Source organism: Lagopus muta, chromosome 3 (assembly GCF_023343835.1).
Source record: "Lagopus muta isolate bLagMut1 chromosome 3, bLagMut1 primary, whole genome shotgun sequence".
Classification (NCBI taxonomy): Eukaryota; Metazoa; Chordata; class Aves; order Galliformes; family Phasianidae; genus Lagopus; species Lagopus muta.
Window position 1 is genome coordinate 68,808,955 of NC_064435.1, and position 20,723 is coordinate 68,829,677.

General features: G+C 40.8%; 3 protein-coding genes across 5 annotated transcripts in view; all 3 read left to right on the forward strand.

Moving 5' to 3' along the window:
* The window catches only part of ADCY2 (adenylate cyclase 2), a 205,591-nt gene extending 198,471 nt beyond the window's left edge, over positions 1 to 7,120 (forward strand). For 2 of the 3 annotated variants that reach the window (XM_048939388.1, XM_048939389.1), the window contains 2 exons: positions 3,524 to 3,648; positions 4,607 to 7,120. In XM_048939388.1, coding sequence (XP_048795345.1) covers positions 3,524 to 3,648; positions 4,607 to 4,759 — 278 coding nt within the window. In that variant the 3' untranslated portion in view covers positions 4,760 to 7,120. The remainder of the gene's footprint in view (positions 1 to 3,523; positions 3,649 to 4,606) is intronic. The other variant, XM_048939390.1, reaches the window with a different exon arrangement.
* Positions 7,121 to 12,681: 5,561 nt separating this feature from the next.
* On the forward strand, positions 12,682 to 20,704 carry C3H5orf49 (chromosome 3 C5orf49 homolog). Its single transcript, XM_048939895.1, has 3 exons — positions 12,682 to 12,981; positions 15,582 to 15,698; positions 20,519 to 20,704. The coding sequence occupies exons 1-3, from the start codon at positions 12,808 to 12,810 to the stop codon at positions 20,696 to 20,698; spliced, it is 471 nt and encodes a 156-aa protein (XP_048795852.1). The 5' UTR covers positions 12,682 to 12,807; the 3' UTR covers positions 20,699 to 20,704.
* The window catches only part of MTRR (5-methyltetrahydrofolate-homocysteine methyltransferase reductase), a 51,258-nt gene continuing 46,208 nt past the window's right edge, over positions 15,674 to 20,723 (forward strand). Inside the window, exon 1 of the transcript XR_007375876.1 lies at positions 15,674 to 15,698. The gene's annotated coding sequence lies outside the window, so the exon portion shown is untranslated. The remainder of the gene's footprint in view (positions 15,699 to 20,723) is intronic.

The window sequence follows — 20,723 nt, forward strand, 5'->3', positions numbered from 1 at the left end:
TTAACACAGGAGGATATTTCACTTATTTGTTATTCTGTGTTTATTGACAAATAAGAGCAAAGATGTCCAGCTGTTGATATTCATTAGGATATTTATTCTATCACTTATATTTCAGCTTCTTATTGCTTCCCTTTGTGCTCCACAGTATTAAAAATAAATAAATAAATACACAGTTGCAGTAAGTCATGGGAAGGATGATGAAATAAATGAATTCAGATCTGATCAAGAACCATATGCTCCAAGATGCTTATTTCCTGATCGCAGTACATAGCAGTTTTACAATGCAATATGTAACTTGGAAAGTGTGAAATGAAAGCATTAAATAAATGCTGGATACCCACAAATCTTATAAACATGTCTGAAGTATCCAACAGTTATTCTCCTTCCTTGTTTTTATTGCTGTGCTGCTTGCTTTTCTTCTTGCTTGGTCTTACATTTATTTTACAGTGCCACCCACTGGTTATGCTTGCTACTTTCTGACCTTCCTTTTTGTTTCATATTCATTGCCATCGATAAAAAATGAGAAAGCACATCTGAAGTGTGCCCCATTCTCTTTGTGTTCCAGAACTTGATGAGTTTATAAAAAATGTGTAGAGATAGCATATTTTTGTACAGAATAAGAGTTCTCTTTGTGCCATATATAATGCTACATACTTGCTAACAAAGTGTTATGTCAATATACATACTGAATCTGCAAACTGATTATATCAAAGCTGACTCTTATCAAGTAGGGATTAAGAGGTGAACCTTCTAGGGGAAAAAACATACCTACTTGTGATTTAAAAACATTTGCTGGATGCTATGTAGAAGTTATACTCATTTGCTTCATGAAATAAAGAACAGGAGAAAAAAAAAAGTAAAGATTACACTATGTCACAAGCTGCTTTTGTAGCATTAAACACTAACAGAGTTTGCCTGAAAATCATTTTTTGTGTGTGCGGAATGAATTAAGATGAGTTAAAGAGAGCGTAAAGTGCCTGATGGTTTTTGAGCAGTCTTTTGTGGTTGTTCTGCATCGTGTTTTCTGGACTGCACACAAACTGTTTGTCTGTTTTCCAAGTTCTAGCCACCATATAATAAAAAGGATAAAAGGAAAAAAAAAAAAAAAAAGGAATAAATCTTGTTTGCCAAATCTTAAGAATCTTATGACAGGGTTGTTGCTCAGGGTTTTGTTTCATTGGTTGGATTAATTAACTTATTAATTTATTTATTTTTGCTAAATGAGTCTAAAACAATCTCTGAGAAAACTAAAGAAATAACATGTTCCAAATGGAGGGTAACAAAAAAACCAAAAAGCAGCAGCAAGGATTAAATCTTCAAAGGTACACAGGTCCCAGACTGGCACTTTTGCCACCTTAACACACTATAGACACCACTGAGCTCTTCATGCCAACATCCCACCACCACTTATGGTTATGAAAGCACCTGATATCCATAGCAACTGCAACCACAGAAATGCATCTTCCTCTGATGTAATCCCCACTTTAAGGACTTAAACCCAAACTGCCATTTGTAAAAGCTTTTCTCAGCCAGTATTCAACCGTAAAATGTTTGCAGCTCACTTGACATGTTGGTTTTCAACCTTAATTTGCTGTAAATGCCAAAAAATGCTAGTTGTGCCTTGGGAGGTACATAGCCTGATGTTCTCAGGCAAAAGAGCACCCAGGTGATATTTCAGGCATTTGTTCCCTTCTGTTAGTGTACTTTCAAGGAAACTTTGGCAGAAGTGCTACTTCTTTTCAAATTGGAATAGTCTGACATATTGTTTTCCACATAGGCTGATAGTTAGGACATTTCTCAATGTTGTAGGTGAACAGTTTTGTTCCTGCTTTTGTCTAAGACTGCTCAAGCATGGGGATCAGTTTCCTGGAGAATTCCTTGAGCGCAAGCTGTTGGATGCTTTGGAGTGAGATACCTACCCTCTGTCAGTCCTGCTGAATTGTGCTTGCTGAACAGTGTTCTCATTTTCATGAAATAATTTAACCTCATTTAGTATGAGAGAAAAAGACAGGCTGTGTCTTATTTTGTTAAAGAATTCACTTTCTGTTCCAGCCTTTGCCTCAACACGTGTTTATGTGTCACACAAGGGAGCTGTGCACTAGCAAGAGTCACTTAGGGCAACACATGCCACAATGATTTCATTGCCAAATCACATTCCTAGGAGGTACTAGCAGAACTCTTCATGAAGGAGGAGGGATCTGAACCTGGTTCTCCAGCCCCTGAGGGTATCACTCAGACCATGAGCAGAGACGGGTCAGAAAAAAGGAAAAAGAAGTCACTTCCTGCTCATTGCATTGTGGGAAAGTCACACTGCACCATCCTAACTTCTGAACCATAGCATAGTGTATACCACACACATCTCTTCAATATCCGAAGGCAGGAAAAAACACCTATGACCTGGAAGTTAATGCACTATTGCAAAGCAAGTCCCTCTTTATGTTTAATCCCAAGTGCCTTTAGAGATTACATACTTTTCCATTTTTCTCAATTTAATTGGTATAGAACCTTTTTCAGAGTTTTTACAGCCTGGTTGTTACTCATGGTACTACACTGCATGTGATCTGTATTAGATGAGCTGCTCTAAGGTGTCTCCATGCTACAATTGTACTTTAATTTCACTGCATAGATATATCTCTATTGCTGGTTTCTGTCAAGGAATAAGTAGAAGTCAGTTGTGATCTTTTGATTAGGGGATAATTTTAGAAATCCAGACTGTTCATCACAGCAGGGTACATTTCTCACTGAATATTTCCTGCTTGTTGGTAAGTGTAATTTTAATTATAGTGCATTTGATGCTAGTTAGTGACAGTGCTTTTGATATTGCCTCCTGCTTTGCTTCCCTACTAGAAGCATACAAGTCAGTTCCTTTGCATCCCTTAACACAGGATGCAAACTGACCACAAGAGAAAATGTGCCCAGGATGGAATGGGAACTATACTATGTCATTCTTCTCTCTTAGCATCTGCATTTCAGAACTAGCAAATTGTTATTTGTACTCTATGCTTAAGGAATACATATACTACAATATTGAAGATAATATAAGCAATCCAGCCTTCAGAACAAGGATTCAAATCCTTGCAATTTATGCACAGTAATTTATTCTACATTTATGAACCAAAGAGTACTGTAAAATGCATTTGATTTGACTATTGATTATTTCAGAGAGAAGTCCTTTTCACTGAAAGTAGAAATAAGAAATTTCAGTATATCTGTTTTCCCAGAGGAAGCTGCTCTTCCTGCAGAATGTTTCTCATGCCATGTAGTAAAGGTTGAAAATATCGAAATTATTCAGGATAAAAAGGAGTTGTAAAACTAAAGTTAGATTAACTTTTGACATTTCTATAACATTCTCTTGCCATAAGGGGTTGACAGAACATTTGTGAACAGGCTATCGGTTGCTGTACCCACTGATCAACATGGACCAAATACTGTGGTGTCCATTGACTTGATAAGTTGCCAAGTGCACTACTTGTCATCATCTGGTAAATATTCTTTTATAACATAAAGTTTTTATGTTTTTCAGGTATTAACCATGGACCTGTAATAGCTGGAGTAATTGGAGCTCAGAAACCACAATATGATATCTGGGGTAATACAGTAAATGTGGCCAGCAGGATGGACAGCACTGGTGTCTTAGACAAAATACAGGTAGTCTTGTTTTGGTGCCGGTATTTATCTTAACAATGCTTAAAAATCATCATATGTTTGTACACCAAAGGGGTTTGTATTCTGGGGGCTGAAGATGCCTACCATAAAAATGACCTTTCAGAAGAAATGGATCTCAGTCAGGAACATAAAGAATTAAAGTTCATGGAAGAAAAATGGAAAGAGAATCAAAACTTTATATTCACCCTACAGAGGAATACAATGGAGGAAATTATGCATTTCCTAGAAACGTAGCACCAATTTAAGAGGGGCGTTGGGCAAAATCACATTTGTATTCTCTGAATTTCTAAACTGGTAAAATATTAGCTACATTATTTGTGAAGGGTATTCTTGATGTTAATTATTTCTGAAGGAAAAATGTCCATAACTACATATATCAAGTTAAATCCATGAAGCAGTGATGAAATGTTATTTTGTTGAAACGTGCAGATTAATAACCTTTATGGTTTACTATCTGAATAGATTATGACAGACCTGTATAGAAAAGACCTTCATTTACTAATCTTCCAGAGATTTCATATTCAGGGATCACATTTTAATTTTCTTCCTGGTATGCCTTGCAGCACTTTGGTATCCCATCAGGTATGTGACCGACACCACTCAGACTCTGTGATTGAGCCCATTCAGAAGTAAACAGTGCAAAAGTAGAGCTACCTACTAGGTGGTTGGTCAAGCCTGAAAATAGGAGGGATCTCAGAGCAGTGATATCTACAAATACTTGTTTGCATCACAAAGAAACACAGCTAGTCTGAGAAAGCTGATGCTGTTGATGAATAACCTCTGCCCTGGTGCACTTGCACCTGAAATGGCAGCACTGCTTCAGTTTTGGTTCAGTCAGTTAGACTGACTAGTTCTGTTAGTCAGGACAGATATTTTCTTTATATTCTGCAAGGTGATTCTGCTTCACTCTTTTTTCAGTGTTGGTTTTGTCTTGATGCAGGTTACAGAAGAGACAAACAATGTCCTGCAAACACTGGGGTACATGAGCACTTGCAGAGGAATCATAAATGTAAAAGGAAAAGGAGAACTGAAGACATACTTTGTACATACAGAAATGACAAGATCCCTTTCACAAGGGAATGTGGCATCTTGAAGAATGCTTGTACATGTCATTGATACCATATTTTCAGGAAAGTATCACGCACTTTTTAACTACATTTTGGCCCTTAACATGCGTGCTATTTTCTGATATGTGGCACTTATTTTAATATGGCTGCAGAATAGTCCCATGAGCCATCATTTTGCACCTTGATATTCCTATGTTCAAGGACAGTTGTGATGTACACTATAGGACTGGAAGATTGTACTGCAACTTGCACAGTTATTCCAGGACAAGAAAAGAAGGAATAGGAAAAGGAGGTAACTCATCCTGAAAGGACTAAAACGAGATGTTGGTGACAAATGTGGGGAAAAAAGGCAATAAAGCTAGGGGTGCATACTATTTCCTGATGCATGGTGTTTTCTGGAAAATGCAGTCGCTCCCCAATAGCATCCACTAATCTGGTATTAAAGCATACAGTATTTGTAAATAGGTTTACTCGATCCACACATGAGTTGGATGTGATCACCAGTTGCATCTCATAGCCAGGGACACGTTGGGTGGCTTGCTGGCATTCTTTCTGAAGAGAGAACTAACAATGCTGGAATAGTTTTGTACAAACGTGTCAAATGTTTTGAAGCAATTGTCTTTTGTAAGGTTAATTCATTAAAGGTTTATATGTAATTTGTCTTACTGTTGCTGTCTCTTAGTTTTGCTTCCTTCTGTGGCTTCTGTACCTCTACACCTGAGCATCTTCTGCTGCAGCTGCTGTATTTTATTCAGTGATTAGATATTGAAGCAGGCTGTGGCCAGCTATCTCCTCAGCTTAGGTCATTAATATCTGTAAGATTTGCTTCTGCCTTTCAGAAATTGAATCAACTCTTTTGTCTTCAGTCTTTCTTAGTATCCTAGGCACTTTGCAGTCGTTTGGTCCCTAGGTGACAGAGAAGACTTCAAGTCCCAAACATGAATGAGAACGAAATGGAGGATACTGGAGACATAAGCAGTGTTGCTACTCTACAACGGGCCTGCAGTGCTTAAACAGTAACTAAGAGAAGATGTAGGAAAGAGGAAACATTTGTGTTTTGTACTTTGACCACCTCATCTGCCCTTGCATGCCTTTCACTTATCTTTACAGTGCCCAATTTCATGGGATATTTAAAATAATCAAATTTATCAGAACATAATTGATACAGTCTGTCTATTTTTGAAGATACAAAAAATTGCTATTTTGTGGATATTCAAGATCAATTTAAATCTTGTTGAATAGTAACTTGCAGATTTTCACAGGTGAGCAAATGTGAGAGACTGAAAAAGCAGGTAAACATGCTCCTTTGAAGGCACTACAAAGATTATTTTTGTTTTGCCATCATCGGTACTTGATATTAACATGTTTTTAGTCATGATAACAGGCTAACAAACCAAAATTAATAAGTCTCACACTCAAAAATATAGCTATAATATTTTTTCTGTCATGGTATTGAAATGTAAAGAGCATTCATTGAACAATCTTTCAGATTCCATATTCGTGAAACATTTATATACATTTGTATTGCATTGGTGTCCTTTCAGAAGGAGTTCCCAAAATATTCCCAATACAAATGGCATCAGGCTGCACAGTCTCATTGAGTGTGGCGAGGTTACCAACAGCCGCCAGCTGCCCTCTAGCAAATTGGAATAGCAGTCAGTCGTCTTGAAATGTCTACATTTGAAATGAAATAGACACCTTGAATTTTTAAAATTTCTTAAATTAAAAATTAAATTACATTGGGAAAAGTAGAGAACAACTTAGATTTTGAATGTACTCTGAGCCTTTAAAACCGTTCTAGTGTTATCACAGGTCAAAGCAATCATTTCTTACTGTGGATGAAAACCCTGTAAGTTGATTATATTGTACTGTCATATCTGTGTGCAACTGTCAGGTATAATCTGTACATTCAGGGTTTTGTTTTCATTTGTATTCTTGCACATTCTGTGCACCATTAGTAAACTGCGTACCTAATTTGATAGACTTGTTTCTATAATTTTTATAAAAGTTAAAGTATATAATATTTCTGTAACCCATAAAACATTAAATTATTTGAATAGCTGTGAGCTGACCGGTCCAACGAAGTGTAAAGCTAAGTATGTGCCCTCCAAGAACGTGTTGATAATGCCCTTGTCTGTGACACTCTGGTGCCCTTGTAATACTCTGGTATTCTCTCATTTTGTACTTGCATTCTAACTCTCGCTACTGTGTAGCCAAATCCTGCTAAAGAACAAAAAAATGGGCAAAAGATGAATATACGTGTAGTATGATGCCCAAAGAAGGGTGCATATTATCCTTTCTCCAGCCTTTAGTTGCTGAGTATTATTATCTTTCTAGTGCCAAGAAGCTATTTGTATCCAATAAATATTTTTTGTCTTCCAAAGCACTTTACATCTACTGTCTATACTGTTTTATTCTTCCCCTGTCTAGACTGACCCGGAGATCCTCTTTCTTCCTCTCCTGCAGAAATTTTATATTCCGCAGTAACTGGATATAACACTACTTGAGTGTCACTGTATAACTTGAAAGTTTTCTGATGATCGTATTTTCTGCGTAACTTTAAGGTTCGAGTTCTGCAGCTTCCATGCTGATGCTGCAGTTCGCAGGTCGCCAGCGAGTCACCAAGGTCATGAGTTTCAAAAGCAGAATGCAAGAGTGCTCAACAACATGAGGCAGCAGCCACACAATGAATATAAGCGTGATTCACTGTGATCTGGGAAAATGAAACCCAAACATGAACACTTTGGGAGCCTGCTGCATTTCCTTATCAAAGACAGTGCTGTGTGCCAATTTATGGAGGACTACCAAGGGGCAGGAAGAAAGACTAGGCTTGCAGATATTTTTCTTGACTACAGAAGTAGTTGTGATCACCTGTAAAGTAATGCTATTCAAATGCTGTTTCCAGAAACAAACATTAGCATCCTATCTATCCTGTATGCACAGCATTATTAATTCTCTTCACATTCCTTTAATGGTTTATCTACTTCATAAACTATCTACAGACCTTACCTTTTTCCACTGCGGTGCAGGTAGCAGTTCAGCCTACTCATTTCTAAACAGAAGGCTGTGCACATTCATAGGCAGAGGTGTTGAAATCGTCTGTCATATTGTTTTCAGAACCTTGTATCAGGACAAACAATTAGGCATATCATCAGGAATGTTTATATGCTGACAGATTTAGTTTTACATGATGATTACCTTGTCCTTTGATAATTAATTTTCCTTTTGGTTGTACTTCAGTATGAAGTTTTTTTTTCTTCCTGCAAGAGACAGTCTGTCACTCATTCAGGGCCTTGAAGAAACAAGCACTTGTGTGAGATGAATGGCTTGACTTGAGGACCAAACCTATTACAGCAGAAACTGGACAGTTTTAGAGTCATCTGTGCTTCAGCTTCTTTTTCAAGGATGATGGCTCACAGCATTTGTTGGAAAGGCTGTCTCTCTTTCATGGCTCAGGAATACATGGCATTCTGATACATGTTGAGGCCAAACAGCAAGGAGAGGAACTGAATTGCTGAGCTTTGATTTAACAGCTGCCTAGCCATCTCTGCTGTAAGTGCCACCAGCTTGAAACAGGTATGTCACCTTGCAGTAGGAAGACTGCTACTGTGTTTTTTCTGCATTTCAATAGCTTGTTTAGTTACATGTCATCTGTCTTCTTGGGTCCATCCTATCACCATCTCTGTCTCATCGTCTCCCCTCTGACCATTTGCCTTGCCAAATTAATTTGACAAATTTTCTTGCTAGGTTTTTCCAACAACCAGTTTGATATTTCAGAACACTCATCCTGCCTTTGAGACATTGTTATAAGTATAAAATCTATAGGGAGGGGAGCAGAAGTGAGAGAATAGTTCAGTTGGAAGGAACATTCAGAGATCATTTAGCCCAACTGCCAAAGCATTCCAGGGCTCACCAAAAGCCAAGGCATCTTACTGAGGGCATCGTCCAAATGCTTCTTATCCACTGAAAGCCATAGGGCATCAGCCACCTCTCTAAGAAGTCTGTTCCAATGTTTCACCACTCTTACAGTAAAAAAAGGCGTTGTGCTTTGTGCTTTTCCCACGTGTCCTGTCATTGGTGACCAGGAACTACAGCCTGGCACCTCACTCTGCACTTCCCCTCCTTAGGGCCTGCAGAGAGCAATGAGGTTACTCCTCGGCCTCCTCCAGACTAGACAGCACAAATGTCCTTTTACCAGCCTTGTTGCCCTCCTCTAGATGCTTTCAAGGACCTTAAACTTCATTTTATACTGTGGAGCAGCAGATCTGCATGTAATATTCAAAGCGAGGCCACATCAGTGTTAAATAGACGAGGAGAATCACCTCCTTGGATCAGTTGGCTATGCTGTGTTCAGTGCACCCCAAAATGCAGTTTGTCCACTTGTCCACCATTGCATACTGCTGGCTCACGCTGTCACTGACACCCCCAAGGCCATTCCTCCTGAGATGCTCTCCAGCCATTCTTCTCCCAGTCTGTACCTGCATCCATCCCAGTTGCAGAACCTGGCATTTTCCTTTGTTGAAATTCATGCTACTGATCATATCTAATCTTCCAATCTTATCTAGATCCCTCTGATCCCTCCAGAGTCAACACCACCTCCCAGTTTAGTATCATCAGCAAACCTGCTAAGGATGCATTGAACTTCTGCATCTAGATCATTGATAAAAAACATTAAATAGGACTGGCCCCAGAACCGAGCCTTGGAGAGTACTCTACTGACCAGCTGCTACTGACCAGCTGCCAGTCCGATGTAGCCCCATTCACATGTAGGACACTTTAAGCTCTAAAATTCAGATCATCACCCAACATAGTGTGAACCTGTTTATCACACCATTGCACAATTTGTCCAAAAGGATGCCATGAGACACAGTATCAAAGAATATGTGCAATGCCTCTCCTTCACCCACCAAGTGGTTAGAGGACTTTTCCATTTTGGCTATGTTCCTTAAATACCTTTCAGTATCCCCAGGATAACCTTCTCCGTAACTTTTTCAGGACCAAAATGAGACTACTAGGTCTGTAGTTTCCTGGATCTTCTCTCATGCCCTTACAATTCTGTGACCACCGATGGAAAGTCACTGCTTCTCTAGTCACAGTCATTCAACACAAAAGACCAGGCAGTCCAAGATCTATCATTAATACTAAAAACTAAGGCAAAAAGTCATTCAATGCCTTCACCGCTTTCTCATCCCTATTTGTTAGCTGACCATCAAGTATCAGTGCAGTGTTTTCCTTAGACCTCCTGCTGCTACTGACATACTTAGAAAAATATTTTTTGTGTATCTGACATCACAGTAGCCACTGTCAACTAAGATAAGCTTTGGTTTTTCTCACTCTTTTCCCTGCAGATGCAAACTGCCACCTTGTACTCTCCCTCTGAAGCCAGACTTTGCTTCTAAAGCTCATATATTTTCTTTTTCTGCCCTAGTTCCAGGAGAATTTTCCTATTCTCAAACAACAGACCCAGGGTGGCTCCTCTTACAGTTGGTTCACTCAGTACTTGTGACAGGATGTTATCTTAAACATGCTTCAGAAATTTTCAGACATACTTGTCATAATAGTATGATATTCCAAGTTTATGTTTGGGAAGGTGAAGTCTCACATAAGGACGAGATAATCAATCCCAAAAAATCCCCTAATTGCCTATAGCTCATCTATGCTACTGTCCTGGGTGGGCAGTAGACAGTAGACACCTAGAACAACTTCCACTTTGTTACCTGTCTCCTTAATCCTAATCCAGAAGCTCCCTGCCACATCATCCCTAACGTCAATGACCATACAGTCTAGTCTCTCCCTTATGTACAATGCAACACCTCCCCCCAGCCTGCCTGGCCTATGCCTCCTGAACAGCTGAAAATCTTCCATCCCAGCATTCAGTCATGGGACTCATCCCTCCAAGTCTCACAATGATATCAGTGCTCTGGGAGAGGAGCAAATCTTCCAGTTCATCCCATCTGTCTCTCATACTATGTGCATTAGTATATAAGCATTTCATAACGCTCCTGAATATGCTGTGTTCTTTGGAATGACACAGATGATCCCATTAGCCTTGCCTCAGAGAGTGCCACATCATCCTTTGACATAACCTCAGTGCTCCTAATGGTATCCCCTTCCCTTATTGATCCTAGTTTAAGTCCTCTCAATCAGTCTTGCCAAGTTAAAGGATAAGAAACATTTTCCCCACTGAGATAGGTGGAAACCAACTGGCACCAGATCATAGATGTCTTGAAGTGTTTTCCATGTCTATAAAACCCAGCAGGTGGATGCACCAGTCCTGGAGATAGGTATTGAGTCACCTACGACTGCTTCCTGCTGCTTCTTCACAGCACCAGTCTCAACTTTGCTGCTTAGAGGTTACCTGACCCTGATGGGAAAACTTGCAAATACCTCTTCTTTCATCTTTTCAAATCTCTTGTCTGCCACACCGAGAGCAGAATCAGAGAGAAACATTTCAAATGTGACTTCAGGAATCCTGTGTACCTTAGTTTAGACTTCTGGTGAACAATTTCTTGTGGCTGTATTTACAGCTACAGCTTCAGCTGAACTGCTTTTTATGGTTTGCAGTCACTTGGTGCTCGTACTAAACTACAAAACAGCACTTGCACAGTGGCATCTCTGTGTAGGAAGCTGATGTCAGACAACTATTGTTTAAAACTCCACTGCTCACATATTCTGTGGTAATTTGACTAATGTTACAAGGAGAACCCAAATTGGTAGAGGGATATTATTAGATAAGCAGATGGAAATTGTCATGAATGATTAAAAGTCTACAGAGTACAAATTTCTCGCCATTGCACTAGAAAAGAAGCAAGATGCTAGTTACATTTTTCAGTTTATTAGTGAATGGAGGATGGAAGCCATATAGTAGAAATGGGAAGTTTACATCAAATGTGGGCTCAACGTGCCTATAGGAATTGGTTATGAAGATTTAGGTATCCTGAATGCTTTGTTTGTTTTTTTTTTAAGTTGATGTTCAGTTAAAAATCAAGATGTCTGAAAAACTCCTGATTCAAAACAGCTTGCAAAAAAATATTAACAATTATAATAATGGCAGTATTGTACCTATTGCACTAATACTGCAATTGCCAAAAAGAGTAGCAACACGATAGAATCATAGAATATCCCAAGTTGGAAGGGACCCAAAAGGCTCACTGGGTCCAGCTCCTGCTTCCACACAGGACTACCTAAACACAAGACCATATGTCTGAGGGCAGTATCCAAACACTGCTTGAACTCCACCAGGTTGGTATCGTGGCCACTGCCCTGGGCAGCCTGTGCCAGGGCACAAAATGAAGCTAGTCACATATCCCCAAGCAGTACAGGAGGAAAGAGAACAGCCAGTTACACGTGTGTATTAATATAAAGTAAGCAAATAAATGAATATTGAAACTACGAGCCAGGTGTTACTGGGGTAGAGCAATTTTAGAGCTAATCACTTAATTGAAGTTGCAGCTGGGAGTTGCTCACTGTCAGTGCCCCAAAGTGAGCATGCAAGATTTCAAATCAACCTGAAAGGGCTAAAACTCAGAAAAACATGCCTAGCTTGGCACTGAGTGTTGGCAGGTTCTTCAAGATGCAGATGCCTCGTTCTGTTGGAAATACCATGTTTTGGTGTGTTTGTTATTCAGCCTCTCCAAGTGTGAAAATGCTCCCACGGAAGGGAATTTTGGCAAAGTGCAAAAGATCCCCTTGGGGAAAACAAATCAATAAATAAAAATCTCTTTTAGTCCAGCTTTGTTCTCATTTGCTTTCCCAGCTTCCAGAGACAGGAATGAATCAGGAGCTGGAAGGAGGAAGGTGTCAGAGGCCACGCTGGGCTGGGAGCAGGGCACGCTGCCCAGTGAGGAGGCTCTGAGACTGCTGCTTAAAGCCGAGCTGAAACCTCGCGCATCATGATCGTCAATGTGCGTCTCCAGGTTTAATACGTGACCAGCTCTTGCCCGGGCCCAGGGCTCCGCGCTGTCGAACCGCCTCACACATAAACACACCCCGGGTACTGCGCCTGCCGCTTTCCCCCTCGCTGACCCGTTCCGCGGCGCCGTGAGACGGCAGAGCGTTACCGGGTAACGGCAGCATGGCGTCCGCCTCCACAGCGGGCGCAGGGGAGCAAGGAGGGAACGTGGAGGAAGGCGGCAGCGGGCTGGGGAGGAGGCGCCCACCTCCCATCTCCTCTCTGTCAGCCTTCAGCTACATCCCGCCCCGGCGGGAGGGTCCCGCGGAGCTCAGCTACTTCCACCGGGTGGCCCAGGTGAGGGGCGGCAGGGCAGGGCACCGGGCAGTAGTACTTTGTGGTTGGGTAGGAGGTTTGGCGTTTCCAGGGTGTGAATTGCAGGCTGAGGGGGAAAAGGTAGTACAGGAAAGTGTCACTGGATGGTGCAGAAGGCAGATAAATTGTTGCTCAGTGGCTGCACAGTGATGAAGGACAGAAGCTCAATTGTTCCGTCTGGAGCAGGCTCAGGGGAGACCTAATCAATCTCTACGACTCCCTGACAAGGGCTCTGTGGTCAGGTGGGGGTCAGCCTCTTCTCCCAGGTAACAGCAGTAGGACAGGAGGGAATGGCCTCAAGTTGTGCCAGAGGATATTCAGGTTGGATATTAGCAGTAATTTCTTCTTAGAGAGAGAGCGGCGAGGCAGTGGCACAGACTGCCCAGGAAGGTGCTGCAGTCACGGTTTCTGGGGGTGTTCAAAAGCCATGTGGACGTGGCACTGAAGGACATGGTTGGTGGGGATGAGCTGATGGTTGTTCCGAATGATCTTGGAGATATTTTCCAAACCTAATGATTCTGTGACACTTTTTATTTATTTATTTATTTATTTATTTATTGCCAGCACTGTTTGCGTGGCATTGTTGAAAGACAGGATTTGCTATTTTAGATTCAATCCTGTGGATTTCAGCATCGCTTTGGGAACGTGCTGGATGTTAAGGAGCACAGGTGGTGTTGTGCATAACAGAGTGTGGTAAGGCAGAGAACAACAGGAGTAGGCCCAGGGAAGGTCAAAGGGCTTGGCTGGTGTATTTGGGGTTGATGGAGCTGGCAGGGAGAATGGCTCTCCAGTCTGCATGGAATTAACAACCATATGCTGGTACTTTTGTTTACAATACAAAATTTGCTTTCATACTCCCAGTGACAAGGTTTGTAAATAAAAATTTATTAAAAAAAAAAAAACAAAAACAGAAAAGTACTTAAGAAAATGAAACCTGTATGTCAGAGGCCAAAGCAGAGAGAAACAGAGAAAGATGTTCTAGCACATGTCCCAATGCCAGAAATTTCCACTTGTTAATCCTTTGGCTGACAGCTACTCCCTGTACTACTTTATGTAAGTTATTATATCCATTTGATTGTCCTGCTTCCCCTTCTGTGATACAGAAAAAGCTTTTATCTACTTTTTGTGTGGTTGGAATATTAATGTATATTAATGCAAAGTGCTTAGCCCCAGAAGCAGTACACAGAGGATGCCCCTCCACCTCGTCCTAGTAAGTCTGCATTTAATAACTGGGAAATAACAGCAAAGAGGCAGGATTTTGAGCATAGAATTGTTTCTGTACAGAAGAACTTAAACAGATGACCAGGGACAAGCGCTAACTCTTAACAGGTTGGCTACTATCTGCAAGTTTCAGAAAAAATCATCTACTCTGACACAGGTAACAAGTAATAGACACATAATGCCACATGAAGAAAAACAAAGGAGCGAGTAACATTCCCAATAGTGAGCAGAGATTAGATGCCTACCAAAATTCTAAACAAAACTGGTAATGTGGAGAGGAGAGGACAATCAAGGAAGTATGGGAATAATGAAAGTACCAAATCAGATGCAAGATGCTCTTGAACATGCCTGAAATTCTGTGAGACTTGATAATTTCTGAGGAATGAAGGGATGTATAGGTTGCAAATCAAACCACCTCTTGGCAGAACCAAGTAGTAGAGCTGTGCTTCCAATAGAAAGGTGTAATTACAGTGATGCATTGCTAGCATTCTTGCCTGAGATTTCCTTCTGAGGGAGCCTTCTTGACCTGCCCTGACTTGAATGTTTTTGGAGAACAGTAATGGTGAGTCTCAAAGGGCATGAATTCTCCAAAGGCTAAATTAAGCACACTATAACATTTAAAGGTTAAACAGGAAAAAAAAAAAAAAATAAAAAGGCAGAAGAAAATGCACAATTTTTTTGGTTTGTAAAAAGTCATATATAAAACCAGTAATCCGTTGACTTTTTAATGAAGAACATAAGCAACTGACAGCGTATTACAGCAGGGGATTTTGTACTTTTCATGAGAATGCTTTTTGTATTTGAAATTCCTCCACTTCTTCAAAAATTAGATTTCACGAATGCATTTTTTAGCAGTTCAGATCTTTCATGTTATTCAGCTGTAACTCCGACAACAGATATCATAAATACAGTTATGTTCTGCGTTGTGGTTTACTTTATTTCCGTGTATGAGAGATTACAGGATTACCACTGTGGCAGGTTTCTGAGCTCTTCTCGGTTCTGCTTTAATTAGAAATTAAATGGTGGTTCCGCTGTGGGGCACCTTCACATTTTTCATTCCAAATTGATTTTCTGTTCCAAAGTTTCAACAGATTGGAGGAAAAAATTGAGGTAATTTGCCACAAGGGAAATTTCAAAGATGGACAGATCAAAAATAAAAAATCACATATTATTCAGTATTTTTACTGCACTTTATTTCAGAAGAATGACCCGAGCCTGCAAATGGCAGCTCAGATGTGTTACAGTTGTCATACTCCCATGTTATGTGTCCACTGCTTTATTATTGAATCCTCTGTATGTATTCTATATCATATGAATTTAAAGAGGACTGTTATTTAGCCATTTTTTCTCGTTTTCTAAAGGCAGGAGGGGTTTCCACCTACGACTCCATTTTTAAAAGACCAGAGGGTTACAATGAAAAACTTCACCGATGTGACAGAGAACATGCAAGGAGTCGTGGTCTTAACGTTAATGATGAGGTAAGCCTTCAATAATTTCAAAATTATTTTTGTTAAAGGTACTTTATTCATCTTGACATGGCTGGAAATAAGTGAAGACACCCGAGCTAGCTCTTGCTCCTTGTGTCCTGTAGATTTCCAGATCACAAACCTTATTTTAGTTAAAGAGTAGGGGAAAGAGATGCGTGCAGGTAGCCAAACCCTCTGTTACAGAGTTTCAGTGATCAGTCTCTGCCTCTCCTGAGTTTGCAATTGTGGTTGTCCTGCAGCTACTTTTATGATGCTGAAAACTTGTACCTGAGAGGGCTGGAGCTAGGGACTCCACCTTAACCCCAGTCCTGTGATATCCCCATTCCCTGAACCTTACAGTGTGAACCCATGTTTGGTGAGACATCCCAAGTCTCTAAAAGAGGTTGCCCTGCAGGAAGGGAATTTGTAGGGAGCTCGTGCAAAGGAGAGGTCAATCAGACAGCCACAGACATGCCTGGAAAAGGCTAACAGAAGCAAAAGCATTCAAGGACAGGAGAATTTGAGTTTAGTGTGTAGTCTGATAAGTAAGGAAGTATGCAAACATGTTTTTGAACAGCTGCCTTGAAAATAGGAATACTATAATCTGTATACTTAGATATAAAGATACGCTTTTTCTTTGTAGCATATGAATAATACATACGTATGCACACACAGACACAGAGGATGTCAAAAAAAAAAAGAAAGATAAAGCACAACCTCTGTGTATTAATGGCCTTGAAACTGCAGTGGATTAATAAGATGGAAAAATGATGATAGACTAAGAATTGTTTCCTGTGTTAGATATGATAAAAACTTGAAATTACTGTAATTGCTGTGAAGTAAATCTGTTGAGATTTTGGGACAAAGGCCACTGCTTATAATTCCTTTAACTAGCAGCTATACATGTCAGACATTTCACTGCACAGTCATAATCCCCTTCAGTTCTATCAGACAGTGCAGGGAGTATTCGGTACACTCAAAGGAATCACAGAAGTGCCCCTTAAGATTATCTGCTCCTGCCTAGTAACTCACCTGCAAATCTGCGTGAGGCCAAAAGCCATGTAAATGACCAATCTAATGAAAAATAAGCCAATCCCTCCAACACCTAGCCAGCATCAAACCCAATATCCAAGTGAGACATTTGTGTAAAAACAGTTTCATTAATGCAGCATCTTAATGGTTTCTTTCTTACTCAGATTTTGCTTCCGTTCAGTACCAGCAAGTCACTTTCTTTAAAAGTTTACTTGCTGAAGCAAATGCTTATAGGCCAGAATGCAGAGTAGTCCTGCTGGGCAGTGCACACAAGTGACTGCCTGGGAACTGTTCTAAACAGGTGTCCCTTAATCCAGTCCTTTAATTAGCATGGAGGCACATCAAAGCCACAGCTGTTGAATGATGCAACATGATCCTCATGCATGGGATGGCACCCAACACTGGACTTACCCATAACTAAATGCAGGTCACGTACTCAGATCCTGCTCCTTAGTTACCTCAATGGCTCTCCCAGACCTTGTATAATACCAACTATTTTATGAAACATAATAAATAAAAATACCAAAATTGACATCTTTCTAATACAATGCTGAAAGGAGACAGGTGGAATTCTTTACAGTACACTTCTTTCTTTGAAGTGGAAAAAAAACCAAATCATTACAAGCAAGCCTTTCCTTTCCTGCAGAGCGTGGGCACACCCTGGGAATCCAACAGTACAATCATAGATAGCTCAGTTTAGCTGCACATAATGCAGTGACTAGAGCGAGAGTGTTTGCACATGGTTGCTGTTGCTGATTTCAAGTGTTAACAGTGATAGAATTACATGCTGTGAAGGCATATAATGGGATACTTTCCAACCAACCGTGGAAAATTTGATATCTGCTTAATGCAGAACCTTAAAAATCATGGAATACTGCTGCATAGTCAGCACTGTGCTACCAAGGATGCTGAAAATCTAATCTTCCTTATTTAAAGGAAAAATGAACTACCTATGATCACATACTACTATTTGTCATTGGCAAGCAAAATCCTTTTTGGCCAGCGAAGACTATTTTGATGTTACAAAGACAATCTCACCTCAGTGTCTGGTATGATCATGTAGCAAATCCTCCTGGAGATTATACTAAGGTACATGGAAAACACGAAGCTGAGGTGATGATAGCCATCATGGCTTCACTACGGGCAGATCATGCCTGCCAAATTTGGTGGCCTTTATGATGGGGTTGCAACACTGGTGGATAAGGGAAAAGCAACTGATGTCATCTATGTGGACTTGTACAAAGCATTTGATACCAGCTTGGACAACATCCTTGATTCTATAGCTGGAGAGACCTAGGTTTGACAGATGGACCAGTTGGTGGATAAGGAATTGGCTGGATGGCTGCAAAGAGTTGTTACCTGACATCATGTTGCACACCACAAGTAACCAGGAACAAGTGATGTTCCTTAGAGTCAGTACTGGGATTGACACTATTTAACATCTTTGTTGGTTACATGGAGAGTACAACTGAGCGCATCCTCAGCAGATTTTCTGATTACACTGAAGGGAAGAAATGCCACCCAAAGGGACCTGGACAATCTTGAAGAAAGCCTATGCAAACCTTGTAAAGTTCAACAAGGCCCGGGTCCTACACCTGGGTTGAGGCAATCCCAAGCACAGATACAGAGTAGGCCAGGCGTGAGGGAGAAACACTTGGGGGTCTTGGTTGATGAGAAGCTCAACATGAGTCAGCAGCTCAGAAGGCAAACTTCTTGTGTCTTGAGCTGTACGAGAAGAAGCACGATCATCAGGGCAGGGGAGGTGATTCCCCTCTCTGCTCCACTTCTGTGAGACCCTACCTACAGTACTGCATTCAGCTCTGGGGTCCCCAGCATAAGAACATGGGCCTGTTGGAGTGGATCCAGAGGAGAACCACTAAGATGATTAGAAGGTTGGGGCACCTTCTTATGAAAACAGGCTGAGGCAGCTGGAGTTGTTCAGGCTGGAGAAGGAGCAGCATTCTAGTGCCGAATGGAGGCCTACATGAAAGCTGTCTCCAGCTTAGGAGACAGGACTCTATCAAGGTGTAGGACTCTATCAAGGTGTTCAGTGATATGACAGATGTTAACATTTTTAAACTTAAGGGGGTAGATTTAGATTTGATGTTAGGAAATTCTTCACTCAGAGGGCAGAGAAGCCCAGGCTGCCCAGAGGAGTTGTGAATGCCCTATCCATGGAGGTGTTGAAGGCCAGGTTGGATGGGGCTTTGGGCAACTGGGTAGAATGAAAGTTGTCTTGCCATGGCAGAGGCTCAAACTAGATGGTCTTTAAGATCCTTTCCAACCCAAACTCTGCTATGACTCTATGAATGATTCTGTAATTTCTTTAGTGTTTATCCACAGGTGGGAAGAGGGGGACAAAATGGTCTGATGTTTCTTTTCCTGCCATTCTTCTCATCTGTTGGTTTTTTTTGTTTTGTTTTGTTTTTTTTTTGTTCTGGTGGGGTTCAAAGTTGGTGAACTGAATGGCATTTAATGGGGCAGTGCAAGATAAGCAGGTGAGCTGGCAGGAGAGTTGAAGGAAGAATGGTTGCTGCTTCTTTTTTATTTGGGGGAAAAAAAAAAAGGCTTATAGCATCTTTCCAACAATCTTAGATTTAGATTTGTCCATCTTTCAGGATATGTTACACCTGACTGCGCTGCTATGAGGCTATTTGTACCTCTGCTTCATCTTGCATTCTCACAGGAAATGTGGTGGTTCATGTGCTTCAGAGGTTCTATCATAAATTTTAATGTGACTCAGACTTGTGTTGTAGCAAAGAGCTCATTTATTTGCACCTCAGCTGTGGTGAGGGGTCTGCATTTTTGGCTCTCCTTGTAGATGTTATTTATGTTGTAGTACTAGGCAAATACATTGGGGACCAAGGCTTATTGTGTTAGCCATTGTGCAAACATACAAGCAGCCTGATAAATCTGAGACCTTTGGCTAGGGAAAGCAAAACAAACAAATCCTGCCTGCCTTTCCCTTCTGACTCCAGAGCTCCCTGTTGCTGCAGCACAGGAAGGAACTGCAGATTGCAGATAGTAATTGTATGGCCACTTAAAATGCACTTTATTAAGGACAGGCTTAGAATAATCTTGTTTTGGATGGATTATTTTTTAACAATTTCACTTCTTACAATTGCAGAGCAGCTATTTCTGTAATCTTGGAGCTGCAAACTGTTTTAGTAAAACCTTTCATTGTGCACAAATCCAGTAGCATATGTTTTATGTCCCTTGGGGAAAGGTTGCATGGACCAATAGTGGTTGTGCAGTTTTTATTTAGGCCTTTTTGTGTGTGTGTGTGTGTGTGTGTGTGTGTGTAGTGGTTTCACTGAATTGTGCAAACATGTCCTCCTGGAATAAGGTATTCAAATCTTTAGTTTTCATATTTGTGCAAGTCAGTGCACAAGAAAAAGAAACAATGAAATCTGTGCTATTTTCCAGTAATGTGGTGTTTACTTTTGCCAGTAATCACACAGGGTGTGAGGGTGTGTATGTTTTGTGTGTGTAGGGGTGTGTAGGGGTGTGGGTGGGTGGGTGGATGGGTGTGTGTGTATATGTAGCTTAGGTGGTGGTGCGGCACAATTCCACGTCTTCTCATCATCCAGCGATACTATTAATATACGTTAAAAAAACAACTAGGTTAGGAATGGAACATGAGAGTGCAGATCACTGCTACATAAATAGACCTTTGTATAGCAGATGCTGTACAGAGCCATCTGTTCTCTTGCCCCCCAGGCACAGTACATTTAGCAGTAGTTAACTGCCAAGTATTCACTCTGTGATATGCTCATAAGGAGAATGTTACATTTTCACAGGAAATGGCAAGACCTGTCGCTGTTTTGTCATCTTCAGAGTATGGGAGACACAGAAGTAAGCACACAGAGCAGCTGATCCGAAGTCATGCAAGGATTAATTGTGTGCAGGCAGAATTCTACAGGAAAAATGGCATTACGTGCTTATTGGAAAAACCTTCTCCAAGACTGGATCCGTGCTAACATTGCCAGCAATATTTGTCTGCAA

Bases quoted from the DNA above. Each gene is read 5' to 3' on its own strand.
- C3H5orf49 (XM_048939895.1), top strand. From the start codon at position 12,808: ATGGCGTCCGCCTCCACAGCGGGCGCAGGGGAGCAAGGAGGGAACGTG. The intron at 12,982-15,581 runs GTGAGGGGCGGC...CGTTTTCTAAAG, and splicing joins ACTTCCACCGGGTGGCCCAG to GCAGGAGGGGTTTCCACCTA. The intron at 15,699-20,518 runs GTAAGCCTTCAA...ACATTTTCACAG, and splicing joins GTCTTAACGTTAATGATGAG to GAAATGGCAAGACCTGTCGC.